Source organism: Carica papaya, chromosome 4, assembly GCF_054855325.1.
Source record: "Carica papaya isolate Zhongbai chromosome 4, ASM5485532v1, whole genome shotgun sequence".
Taxonomy (NCBI): Eukaryota; Viridiplantae; Streptophyta; class Magnoliopsida; order Brassicales; family Caricaceae; genus Carica; species Carica papaya.
In genome coordinates, this window is record NC_142312.1 from 2,280,198 (window position 1) to 2,292,790 (window position 12,593).

The 12,593-nt window shown below is 44.3% G+C and overlaps 1 protein-coding gene across 2 annotated transcripts; it reads left to right on the top strand.

Annotated features, from left to right (window-relative positions):
• The first annotated feature begins 3,590 nt into the window (after positions 1–3,590).
• LOC110814170 (uncharacterized) lies at positions 3,591–11,179 on the top strand. Of its 2 annotated transcripts, XR_015818252.1 has the most exons (3): positions 3,591–3,761; positions 5,911–7,094; positions 7,549–11,179. XR_015818252.1 is itself a non-coding variant. In XM_088217288.1 (2 exons), exons 1-2 carry the CDS (start codon positions 3,644–3,646, stop codon positions 6,477–6,479), a joined length of 687 nt encoding a protein of 228 aa, XP_088073414.1. In that variant the 5' UTR covers positions 3,591–3,643; the 3' UTR covers positions 6,480–7,523. The 2 variants fall into 2 exon arrangements, 1 of the variants encoding a protein (XP_088073414.1); XM_088217288.1 differs by lacking the exon at positions 7,549–11,179 and having other exon boundaries at positions 5,911–7,523.
• The last annotated feature ends 1,414 nt before the right edge of the window (positions 11,180–12,593 follow it).

Here is a 12,593-nt window from a genome sequence, read left to right on the forward strand (position 1 = left end):
AGCCACGTCAGCAGGCCCGGTCAGCAATCCCGGCCAACCGGGGCCTGCCACGTGGCAAGACCACGTCACTTCGGAACGGGCCACGTTGGCGATCCGCGTGGGCGCGATCGGACGGCCCAGATGCAATCGCACGGACGGTCCAGATTCAATCAAAAACGAACGGCCCAGATTAAAACAAAATGGACGGCTGAGATCAAAAGGCAAGAGGTTATAAATAGAACCCCCACACCAGACCACAAACCCTAGCCGCCTGCCGCTCGCCGGAGAAGACAATTCAGAAGCCGGCCGCCGCTACCCGCCCGCGCCGGGGAAATTTTCGACCGCCGATCGAGGTAAATTTCGTACCCCCGACTCATTTTTCCATGCTGATTCCTCCTGTGGCCAAATCGGAGCCAAAATCCCGGCCAAACGGCCGGAATACACGGCCGAAGCCCAGCGGCGCCGCCGCGCCCCTTCTCAGTTTTTGCCTCCGATGAGGCCCTTCCCGGCCTCCGTTTGATGCAATTTTTATATCACCGTGATCACCACTCTTTTCTCTACAAGTTGACCGGAGCCGAATCACCAAAACACGAACCTCATCGGAGAGCCGCCGCACCCGAGAGCGCCGCCGCCGGTAAGCTCCGTTTTTCCGTGATTTTTTGGCCCCCCGAGAGCCCTAGGGTTGTTTTCTCACAGGGACCGATGCGAGTGTGGCCGAATTCGGCCAGAAACGGTCGAAAACAGCCAACCCGAGGTGACTCGCCGCCACCAGCGGCGGCGCCGTCGCCGGAGCACGGCGGAGCCGCCGTGCCGGAGTTGCGATTTGGGCCGAAAGGGGCCCTGGGCCTAATTTGAGATTTTTTTGGAACACGTGCAGGTACCAGTAGTGCGTTTCAGTTGCCCGAGGAAAATTCAGGGAAAATTAGGGACAGCCTGCAAGCGCACTGTGAAGCCGTGTTCGGACCCCGAAACGAGTAAGGACCCCTCACCCTATTTCCTATCACGGTATTAAAGTTCAAAATGATAAAACGGTATTTCTTGAATTAACGAATGTGTGAAATTGCTTAAGGTCGCTAATGGAGCCCGAGTCTAGTGTGATTGGTGATTTACTGTTATTTGGCCTGTTTACAGCTTTAAATGCAGCATGAGGTTTGATGTGTTCATTTTACAGAGTTGTGTGCATATACTACGTTTTTATTAATTATGGGTTGAATGACTGAAAAACTGATACTGTATGTTGTCTGTTTGGCATGAATTACGATTTGCTTGTTTAAATGTGAATTGATGATGCTGACTGAGGAAAAGGAAAATAAAAGATTGTGTAGACTGATAATTGTATTATGGGGTCAGCCTGACTAGATATCCTGGGAGATGGTGGACGGACCAGGTCCGTAGGGAACCCTACCGGGATTGGGGTCTCACATGCCGGACGGGGCATGGAGATCTTATGGTTTTGGCACCCATACCGGACGGGGTATGGGGACGGCCCGTTTCACCCTCATACCGGACGGGGTATTGAGGTTTATGGTTTTGGCGCCCATACCGGACGGGGTATGGGGACGGCCCTGGAAACTGATTATGAATGTTAAAGGTTAACGGGTAGCGGGACCCCTATGGACCCCCACGGATACTGGTAGGCTGGTAAATGAGAAAAAGATATGTTGTATAATGATTGAATTACAAGAGGCGTGATAAGTGTTATGTTTTACAGCTTATATTATTCCATGATTATGATAATGTTATTGTTTTTCTTATATTGTTTCATAAATTCCACCGAGGTAAGTGGATGGTAAAGGTTTTATCATAAATAAAAGGATTTGTTGTAAAACATGCTCCATGGGTCCTTTGTGTTTTCTACCCACCTTTACCTCCGTGACGGTGAGATATCGTGATGTTCTTACTGGGCTAGTGTAGCTCACTCCTTATTTAACCATTTCAGATCAGGAAGATATGGTTCCCGAGCCCGTTCCGCAGGAGGACGACGAAAGGGATGCCTAGAGACTCTGTAGTCATAATCATAGCTTTATTTTCGAGTTTCTCTTTTAGTTAGTTTAATCTTTTATATTTTAAGTACATTTTTTGTTTTCGTGTAAGGGATGTTAACTGAAATTTTGATCTCGCTTCCGCATTTGATATAATTAAATACTCATTTCATTTTAATATTTCCGGGGTCGTTATAGTAATATTAATTAATATAGAAGTTAAGATATGTACACACATATATTCCAAACTTTAAATTGATTTTTTTATACTTAAATATCCTAATTTACGACTTATTGTATTTTTTTTGTATAACATAAGTTCTCGTTCACATAACATATATAAAATTTTATTAATAAAATTCTATATCTCTATTTTGGTGCGTTTTAAAATTTGAAATGTTGATCAATATTTTCTGGTGCCGTGTCGTATTGATTATATATAGCTGGTTTAGATATTTATGTGATCCCCACTCAATATATATATATATATATATATATATATTATATGATCCGTGTTCCAAAGACGGCCACTCCAATCTGAGACTCAATTATCATTCCCAGCAAGCAATGATAAGCACTAATGAAACTAATTTTAATTAATAAACCAATTTAAATTTATTAATACAACTGGATTAATACTAAATATAGAAAATAGACTGTTGTTCAAGACTCTTTTTAATTAATTTTGTAACGTTATTTTCTTAATCACGAGTCCTAATCAATATATATATATATACGTAAAAGAAATACGGAAAATTGTCACATCATTTTTTTTTTGTTTTTGTGAAATACCAAAAAATATTCCATGGTGTTTTCTTAATTTTTGAAATAAAAATAAAAATAAAATATTATATAAAGATAAGATATTAAGTGTTATTTACTAAAATTTTAAATTATAAAAATAAATGTAATATGACAATTATAAATAAATATATATATATATATATATACTATATAAGATGAAATTTTAAAATAAAAAATTAATGTAATATTATATATAATATTAATGTATTTAAAATCTTTAAATATTAAAATAGATTTTGATTTTGATTAATTACAAATCATATACTCAATAGTTTTTACATACAAAATAATTTGGATAATATATATAATAATTATTTATTTTAAAATTTAAAATATAAAAATAGACTTCCAATAAGTTAACTATAATTCATATATTATATACTTAATTTTTAAAATTATGACCCATGTATAATACGGGATAGAGACAATTTTTTTAGCTAAAAAGCGAGAAAACAAATAACATGCAAACAATGCTACATGTTATGGATGTTGAGTTTTATCTCAAGAAGTATCATAAAGATCAAGATAAAGGTATTAATGGAGAGCTAATGGGGATTAATCAAGCCTTATCAATCTCTACTCTATGTAGTGTGTTGTAGTGACTAAAATAATAATAATAACAATAATAATAATAATATAGGTAGAAAACGACACCGTTTTAAAGAGTGAAAAAAAACGACGTCGGTTTGGAAGGGAAAAAACGACGTCGTTTTGGGATGGAGGAAAACAACGTCGTTTTAAGTAAGCTGGTAGGGTATAAATAGAGGTCGGGAAAGGGAGAAGAGAAAAGGAAAAAAAAAGGAAAGAAAGAAAGAAAAGAAAAAAAAAAGAGAAAATGAGAGAAGGAAGAGAGCGGGAAAGAGGAAAAGAAGAGGGGAATGAAGGTTCCAGAAAGAGAGAGAAGAGAGTCGGAACGGAGGGGAGCGAGAAGGGAGAGGGAAGAAGGCCGCGGACGGACGACGATACCGGCAGGAGGAAGGAAGATGGAAACGGGAGGTATGGTGAAAATTTCAGTTGCTTTGGTGTGGTGTGAGTTGTGAACTGTTTGCAGGTTGCGGAGTCCGTAGGGGGTGCGACGGAGCTGAGAGGTGGAGGTAGGCGGTAGAGTGTGGGATTATTTCGCACGTTCGCGGAGGAGGCCGTGGGAGGCGAGACGATGGTGATGTTTGGGGCGTACAGGGAACCCGTGGGAGAGAATAGAGGTTGTGCGAGGAGCACAAAGGGAGGACCACTGAGAGGAAGAGTGAGTGAGAAATCTAGTGAGTGTGTGTGTGTGTGTGGGGGGGGGGGCAGAATCTGAGATGAAAAGGAAGAGTTGTGTGCTTGAGTGGAGGCGCGGAGGGAGTTGCGAGCGGAAGGGGACGTATTCGGTGAGCGTCCAGTGGAAGGGGTGAGTGTAGGGATTGAGACGGAGTGAGTCGAGAGGCTTCGAACCGCCCTAAGGAGGCAGAAGTATAAAGGAAGCGAGAGGAGGCAGAAGTATAGGGGAAGTGGGGCGTAAGAGCGGTGAGTGAGAGAAGAGTACCGGATTGTACGATAGAGGGGACTAGGATATAGGAATCGAGGGGTGATGAGGTTCGGATGAGGGAGGAGGTGTAACATAACAGTAGGGGGAGGTAAGTTTGGAGGGGGCAAAGAGTGTAGTTGCTTGGGATTAGGATGGCACAAGAGTAGATGGTAGCGTGTGGTTTAGGATGGAAAAGTAGGGGCGTGTCGGTGAGGTGTAGTGTGGGCGTGTGGAGGAAAACATGTGGTATAAGTGCTGTAAATTTAGAGGTGGGCGAGGGATCCTTGCCGGCATATGCACGCAAGGGTATTTGGGTGTGTGCATGGCCTAATAAGGTCGAGAGGGAAAGGAGAGAGTAGGAGTCACCGATGTTGGCGACGTGTGATGATAGTACTTGTGTGGGTGCGTGGCCTGATAAGGTCAAGAAGTGGGGGAGTGAGTGTGAGTTGCCCATATGGGTGACGTGAAGTGATGGTACTTGTGTGTGTGCGTGGCCTAATGAGGTCGAGAGGTGGAGGAGAGAGTGTGAGTCGCCGATGTTGGTGACGTGAGATGATGGTACTTATGTGTGTGCGTGGCCTAATGAAGTCGAGAAGTGGAGGAGAGAGTGTGAGTTGCCGATGTTGATGACGTGAGATGATGCTACTTGTGTGTGTGCGTGGCCTAATGAGGTCGAGAGGTTGAGGAGAGAGTATGAGTCGCCGATGTTGGTGACGTGAGATGATGGTACTTGTGTGTGCGTGGCCTAATTAGGTCGAGAGGTGGAGGAGAGAATATGAGTCGCCGATGTTGGTGACGTGAAATGATGGTACTTGTGTGTGTGCGTGGCCTAATGAGGTCGAGAGGTGGAGGAGAGGGTGTGATTCGCCGATGTTGGTGACGTGAAATGATGGTACTTGTGTGTGTGCGTGGCCTCATGAGATCGAGAGGTGGAGGAGAGAGTATGAGTCGCCGATGTTGATGACGTGAGCTAATGGTACTTATGTGTGTGGGTGGCCTAGTAAGGTTGTGAAGTAGCATGGTGACTGTGGGTAGCCGATGTTGATGATGTAGGGTGTTGGATTGTTGTTGTATATGGGCTATTGATGGCCAGAACTGTTCTTTTGGGGTAGGATCTTGATGGCTAGTCGTAGGGGAGTTTTATAGTTTGTTTTGGGTTGGGTAGGATAATTGCATATAGATATTTCTGAATTTCTTGTCACTGCATACTACACCTGCAAATTGATTTTTTATCGTATTGAGTTATGTGAACTCACTTCTCATCATTAACAGATGGAGTAGGAACAAAGTCGGGATCCGAGCTGCTGGTAAAGGAGCCCAGTCTGTAGTGCCATAGGGCACAAGTTATATTTGTGGCGTATGGTAGTTTGTAAAAGTTGTTTTAGTATGGATATTGATTTTTGGAAATGTATGATATTGAGTTGCTATGTGATGTAGAGGTAGAATTGTATGAACATTTGGTTTGGAATAATGAGCTATGGACAAGTTTCTCTTATGCGTGATTGGAATGACATGGGATTTACATGTCGAGTCGTATGAGTGTTTTATCTTATGCCGTTAAGAAAAAAAAAACGGGATGTTACAATTGGTATCAAAGCAAACTAAGAATACCTACTAATTGGTATAACTATCCTGCAGGTGGATCAAGGGAGGTGACGAAGAAAGGACGGGGCCGACCTCGTCGCAAAACTGCTTCGGGGCCGCAAGACTCACCGGGAGTTCTGCGACGAGCACCAGGGCATCACCAGGTGCCACTCACAGTATTTCACGGGCCACCCCCGTATCATGCAGTGCCCCCTCCCACGCAGCCGAGGCCCGCTCCTGGTCCATCGATAACCCAGGTGGGACCGCCTGGCGTTCAACAGGAGGACTTTAACCGACTTTACAGGGTAGTCGAGAGTCTGGCCACTATAATTCGAGATAAAGAACTACAGGCGGAGGCAGCCTCGATCTCACAACCGGGGGTTCATCAGGGTGTAGTGGATATCAGCAATATTGAGAAATACCAAAGGTTAAACCCTCCTGCTTTCAATGGGGGTGCTAATCCATTGGTGGCGGAATATTGGATAAAGGAGACCGAAAAACTATTCGAAGTGATCCCCGTGACCACCAAACAGAAGGTACAATTAGCCACGTTCATGTTCAGAGGGTCTGCCGAGCGTTGGTGGAAATTAAAAAGGAGAGCCCTAATTCCCCCAATCACTTAGGAGGTATTTCTTGAAGCCTTTAATGCAGAGTATTTTCCGGACTTCTTGAGGCAACGAAAGGAAATAGAGTTTGCCGAACTGAGACAAAGAAGGTTTTCGGTGGTGGAATATGCTGAGAGGTACATAGATTTGGGGCGGTTTGCGCTCGAGGTGATGATGAATGAGGCAAAGAAGGCTCACAGGTTTGAAAAAGGATTACGGTCAGAACTGTATCGTCAGATGGCTGTGTTTACATTACCCTCATATCAGATGGTGTTAGAAAAGGCACAGTTAGTGGAGGCACTGTATAAAGAACAAGTTGAGAACGGTAAAGGGAGTCCAGCTATAGACGTCCACCACCCCCCTTCAGCCAAACAGAGAAAAGGCAGAGAATGGCACCGGATTTCGGCCCAAGTCATCAGGTGTCCCAGAGTAAACCAAACTGCGCGCAATGCGGTAAAAATAACGAGGATTGACCATTTATGAGCGGCGGTCGGGGCTGTTATCGGTGCGGGAACACTCAACATTTTGTGTGTGATTGCCCTTTGCCGAAGGAGCCAGGTAAACTGTGGGTTCAAGGACGGGTGTTTGCCATGACAGCGCCAGAGGCAGCTGCCACTTCCGAAATAATACAAGGTATACTTTACATTTCAGATATTCCTGCTAAAGTACTAATTGACCCTGGTGCCATACATTCATTTGTATCGCCTATGTTTGCATCTAGAATAGGTATAGAACCTCGGGTGTTACATCGTGTGTTAGTAATATCTACGCCAACTAATGGCGTTTTATGTACTGATGTAATGTTTAATTCCTATAAGGTAGATATAGAGGGGAGGAAGTTAAAAGTAGATCTAATTTTATTAGACATTAAAGACTTTGAATGTAATATTGAGAATGGATTAGCTTGTTTCCCAACATGCCCATGTAGACTGTTTCCATAAGAGGGTAGTGTTTAAGATGCCTAATGAAGAACCTTTTTCTGTATGGAAAAAAAGAAAAATTTTCAATGAATAAATGAGTTTTATATTAAAATGATGTGCTAGAAGGAATATGTATATGGATTACAAGTTTATCTATGTATTGATAGGTGACGAGGGTAAAAGACTTACACTTCAAGAGATACCAGTGGTAAGAGATTTTCTAGACGTGTTTTCGGACGACCTTCCGGGATTGCCACACAATAGAGAGGTCGAATTCACCATCGAACTCCAGCCCGACACCCAGCTAATCTCCAAGGTTCCATACAAAATGGCGAGATCAGAACTAATAGAGTTAAGTAGGCAGTTACAAGTGTTACTGGATAAGAAATTTATTCGGTCGAGCGTATCACCTTTGGGAGCCCCGATATTGTTTGTTAAGAAAAAGGATGGAACTATGCGAATGTGCATTGATTATAAGACCTGAACCAAGTGACAATAAAGAATAAGTATCTGTTACCCAGGATCGATGATTTATTTGATCAATTGCAAGGGGCACAAGTGTTTTCAAAAATAGATTTACGTTCGGGGTATCATCAGCTACGGGTAAGAGCCGAAGACATTGCTAAGATAGCATTCCGCACCAGGTATGGGCATTATGAATTTCTGGTGATGCCTTTTAGACTAACGAATGCTCCTGCAGTGTTTATGGATTTGATGAACCGGGTGTTTCGACCCCTGCTGGATCGCTATGTCATTGTCTTCATAGATGATATATTGATTTACTCAAGGGATTCGGGAGAACATGCAGAACATCTAACTATGGTGTTAGGGATGCTTCAGAAAGCTAAACTGTATGCAAAGCTTAGTAAATATGAGTTCTGGTTGATCAAATTGCCTTCTTGGGCCATATTGTGTCGAGAGATGGGGTATCAGTAGACCCAGCGAAAATAGAAGCAGTGGTAAAGTGGGAAAGGCCAAAGACTGTCACAGAGATCAGGAGTTTTCTGGGTTTGGCAAGATATTACTGCCGGTTTGTGCGAGGGTTTTCGAGTATTGCGGCACCTCTTACCAAGTTGACAAAAAAGAATGTGAAGTTCGAATGGAATGAAAAGTGTGAGGGTAGCTTTCAAGAATTGAAACATAGACTAACTACTACTCCAATATTGGCCATTCCATCGAGAGAGGGTAATTTTGCAGTGTATAGCGACGTATCTCATGTTGGGTTAGGTTGTGTATTGATGCAACAGGAAAAAGTTATAGCGTATGGGTCTCGACAATTGAGGACACACGAGAAGAATTATCCAACACATGATTTAGAACTGGCTGCAGTGGTCTATGCTTTAAAACTGTGGCGACATTACTTATACGGGGAAACATTTGAAATTTACACAGATAATAAAAGTTTACAATACTTGTTCACACATCGGGAATTGAATATGTGGCAGAGGAGATAGATGGATCTGTTGAAAGATTTCGACTGTAGAATCAAATATCACCCTGGACGGAGAAATGTTGTGGTAGATGCTCTCAGTCGTAAGAGTACCAGGATGCTATCTCACTTGATGGTGTCTGAATGGTGTGTACGGGAAGCCATGCAACGATTGAGTATTCAAGAGGGGGACAATGGCAGATATGTGGCTAGTTTGAGAGCACAACCTACTTTGGTTCAGAAAATAAGAGAGGGGCAGTTGGTGGACACTGAAATACAGAGGATCCGGAAGGGAGTGAAATAAGGGACAATAAGAGATTTTGGGGTAAAGGATGATGGGATACTCAGATTTCAAACCAGAATGTGCGTTCCCAATGATCGTACGATACGAGAAGAGATACTCAGTGAGGCAAATGACACCAAATTTGCTATACATCCGGGAAGTACTAAGATGTACAAAAATTTACAGAAAAGCTTCTGGTGGAGGGGCATGAAGAGGGATGTGGCTGAGTATGTGTCAAAGTGCTTGATATGTCAGCAAGTCAAGGCAGAACATCAGCAGCCTGGGGGTTTGTTACAGCCCTTACCTATACCCGAGTGGAAGTGGGAACATGTCTTCTTGGATTTTGTGACCGGGTTGCCAGGTAACCGTAAGAAACATGATAATATTTGGGTGGTGGTTGATCGTCTAACTAAATCTTCTCATTTTTTAGCAATGAAAGTGACAGATTCAGTGGAGCAGTTGACTAGACTGTATGTCAAAGAAGTAGTGAGGTTACACGGCATTCCCATGTTGATTGTCTCCGACTGGGATTCTCGATTCACCTCCAGATTTTGGAGAGGGTTATAACAGGCTTTGGGTACTAAATTGAGCTTTAGCACAACTTTTCACCTATAAACGGACGGACAGACGGAGAGGACGATACAAGTATTGGAGGATATATTGAGAGCCTGTGTCATCGACGCGGGAGGAGATTGGGAAGACATACTACCCTTAATAGAATTTACATACAATAATAGTTATCACACCAGCATCGGCATGACTCCTTATGAAGCTCTGTATGGTCGACCCTGTAGGTCACCGGTGTGTTGGAGCGAAGTGGGGGAAAGACAGTTGTTGGGGCCGAAAATGGTAGAGGAAACCACGGCTAAGGTGCGGGTGATACGACAGAATTTACAAGCTGCTCAAAGTAGACAGAAGGGGTACGCAGACAATCGCATGAGAGAGTTAAGCTTTAAGGTAGGGGATCATGTGTTCCTGAAAGTATCTCCCATAAAAGGTTTATTGAGGTTTGGGAAGAAAGGGAAGTTAAGTCCCCGGTTCATAGGGCTGTTTAAGATTTTGGAGAAGGTAGGGGTGGTTGCGTATAGGGTAGCGCTTCCTCCTCGGTACAGTGGAGTTTACAATGTGTTTCACATATCACTACTACAGAAATACCATCCGGATCCCAATCACATTCTAAAGTATGAATCGTTACCATTGGAGAATGACTTGTCTTATGAAGAGGAGCCAATATGAGTTCTCGAGCGACAAGAAAGGAAGTTGAGGAGCAGAGTGATACCTATGGTGAAGATACAGTGGAGACATCATGCCAATGAAGAGGCAACCTGGGAACGGGAAGACGAAATGAGACAAAATTTACCGAGATTGTTTGGAGGTAAGGTAATAAAATTTGAGGGACCAAATTTTCTTTGTAGGGGGGAAGTATATGTAATGACTAAAAATAATAATAATAATAATATAGGTAGGAAACGACACCATTTTAAAGAAGGGAGAAAACGACGTCGTTTTGGAAGGGAAAAAACGACGTCGTTTTGGGATGAAGGAAAACGACGTCGTTTTGAGTAAGCTGGTAGAGTATAAATAGAGGTCGGGAAAGGGAGAAGAGAAAAGGAAAAAAAAGGAAAGAAAGAAAGAAAAGAAAAAAAAAAGAGAAAATGAGAGAAGGAAGAGAGCGGGAAAGAGGAAAAGAAGAGGGGAAGAAATGTTCCAGAAAGAGAGAAAAGAGAGTTGGAGCGGAGGGGAGTGAGAAGGGAAAGGGAAAAAGGTCGCGGACAGACAACAATACCGGCAGGAGGAGGGAAGATGGAAATGGGAGATACGGGGAAAATTTCAGTTGCTTTAGTATGGTGCGAGTTGTGAACTGTTTGCAGGTTGCAGAGTCCGTAGGGGGTGCGACGGAGCTGAAAGGTGGAGGTCGGGGGTAGAATGTGGGATTATTCCGCACAATCGCGGAGGAGGCCGTGGGAGGCAAGAGGATGTAGATGTTTGGGGCGTATGGGGAACCCGTGGGGGAGAATAGAAGTTGTGCGAGGAGCACAAAGGGAGGACCACTAAGAGGAAGAGTGAGTGAGAAATCTAGTGAGTGTAGGGGGGGGGGGATATGAGATGACAGGAAGAGTTGTGTGTGTGAGTGGAGGCGCGGAGGGAGTCACGAGCGGAAGGGGACGTATTCGGTGAGCGGACAGTGGAAGGGGTGAGTATAGGGATTGAGACGGAGTGAGTCGAGAGGCTTCGAACCGCCCTATGGAGGCAGAAGTATAAAGGAAGCGGGAGGAGGCAGAAGTATAGGGGAAGTGGGGCATAAGGGCGGTGAGTGAGAGAAGAGTACCGGATTGTACGATGGAGGGGACTAACATATAGGAATCGGGGGGTGATGAGGTTCGGATGAGGGAGGAGGTGTAACATAACAGTAGGGGGAGGTAAGTTTGGAGGGGGCGGAGAGTGTAGTTTCTTGGGATTAGGATGGCACAAGAGTAGATGGTAGCGTGTGGTTTAGGATGGAAGAGTAGGGGCGTGTCGGTGAGGTGTAGTGTGGGCGTGTGGAGGAAAATATGTGGTATAGGTGCTGTAAATTTGGAGGTGGGCGAGGGATCCTTGACGGCGTATGCACGCAAGGGTATTTGGGTGTGTGCGTGGCCTAATAAGGTCGAGAGGGAAAGGAGAGAGTAGGAGTCACCGATGTTGGCGACGTGTGATGATAGTACTTGTGTGGGTGCGTGGCCTGAGAAGGTCGAGAAGTGGGGGAGTGAGTGTGAGTCGCCCATATGGGTGACGTGAGGTGATGGTACTTGTGTGTGTGCGTGGCCTAATGAGGTCGAGAGGTGGAGGAGAGAGTGTGAGTCGCCGATGTTGGTGACGTGAGATGATGGTACTTATGTGTGTGTGTGGCCTAATGAGGTCGAGAAGTGGAGGAGAGAGTGTGAGTTGCCGATGTTGGTGACGTGAGATGATGCTACTTGTGTGTGTGCGTGGCCTAATGAGGTCGAGAGGTTGAGGAGAGAGTATGAGTCGCCGATGTTGGTGACGTGAGATGATGGTACTTGTGTGTGCGTGGCCTAATTAGGTCGAGAGGTAGAGGAGAGAATATGAGTCGCCGATGTTGGTGACGTGAAATGATAGTACTTGTGTGTGTGCGTGGCCTAATGAGGTCGAGAGATGGAGGAGAGGGTGTGAGTCGCCGATGTTGGTGACGTGAAATGATGGTACTTGTGTGTGTGCGTGGCCTCGTGAGGTCGAGAGGTGGAGGAGAGAGTATGAGTCACCGATGTTGGTGACGTGAGCTAATGGTACTTGTGTGTGTGGGTGGCCTAGTAAGGTTGTGAAGTAGCGTGGTGAGTGTGGGTAGCCGATGTTGATGATGTGAGGTGTTGGATTATTGTTTTGTGTGGGCTATTGATAGCCAAAACTTTTCTTTTGGGGTAGGATCTTGATGGCTAGTCGTAGGGGAGTTCTATAGTTTGTTTTGGGTTAGGTAGGATAATTGCATATAGACATTTCTG

Bases quoted from the DNA above. Each gene is read 5' to 3' on its own strand.
- LOC110814170 (XM_088217288.1), top strand. From the start codon at position 3,644: ATGAAGGTTCCAGAAAGAGAGAGAAGAGAGTCGGAACGGAGGGGAGCG. The intron at 3,762-5,910 runs GTATGGTGAAAA...ACTATCCTGCAG, and splicing joins AAGGAAGATGGAAACGGGAG to GTGGATCAAGGGAGGTGACG.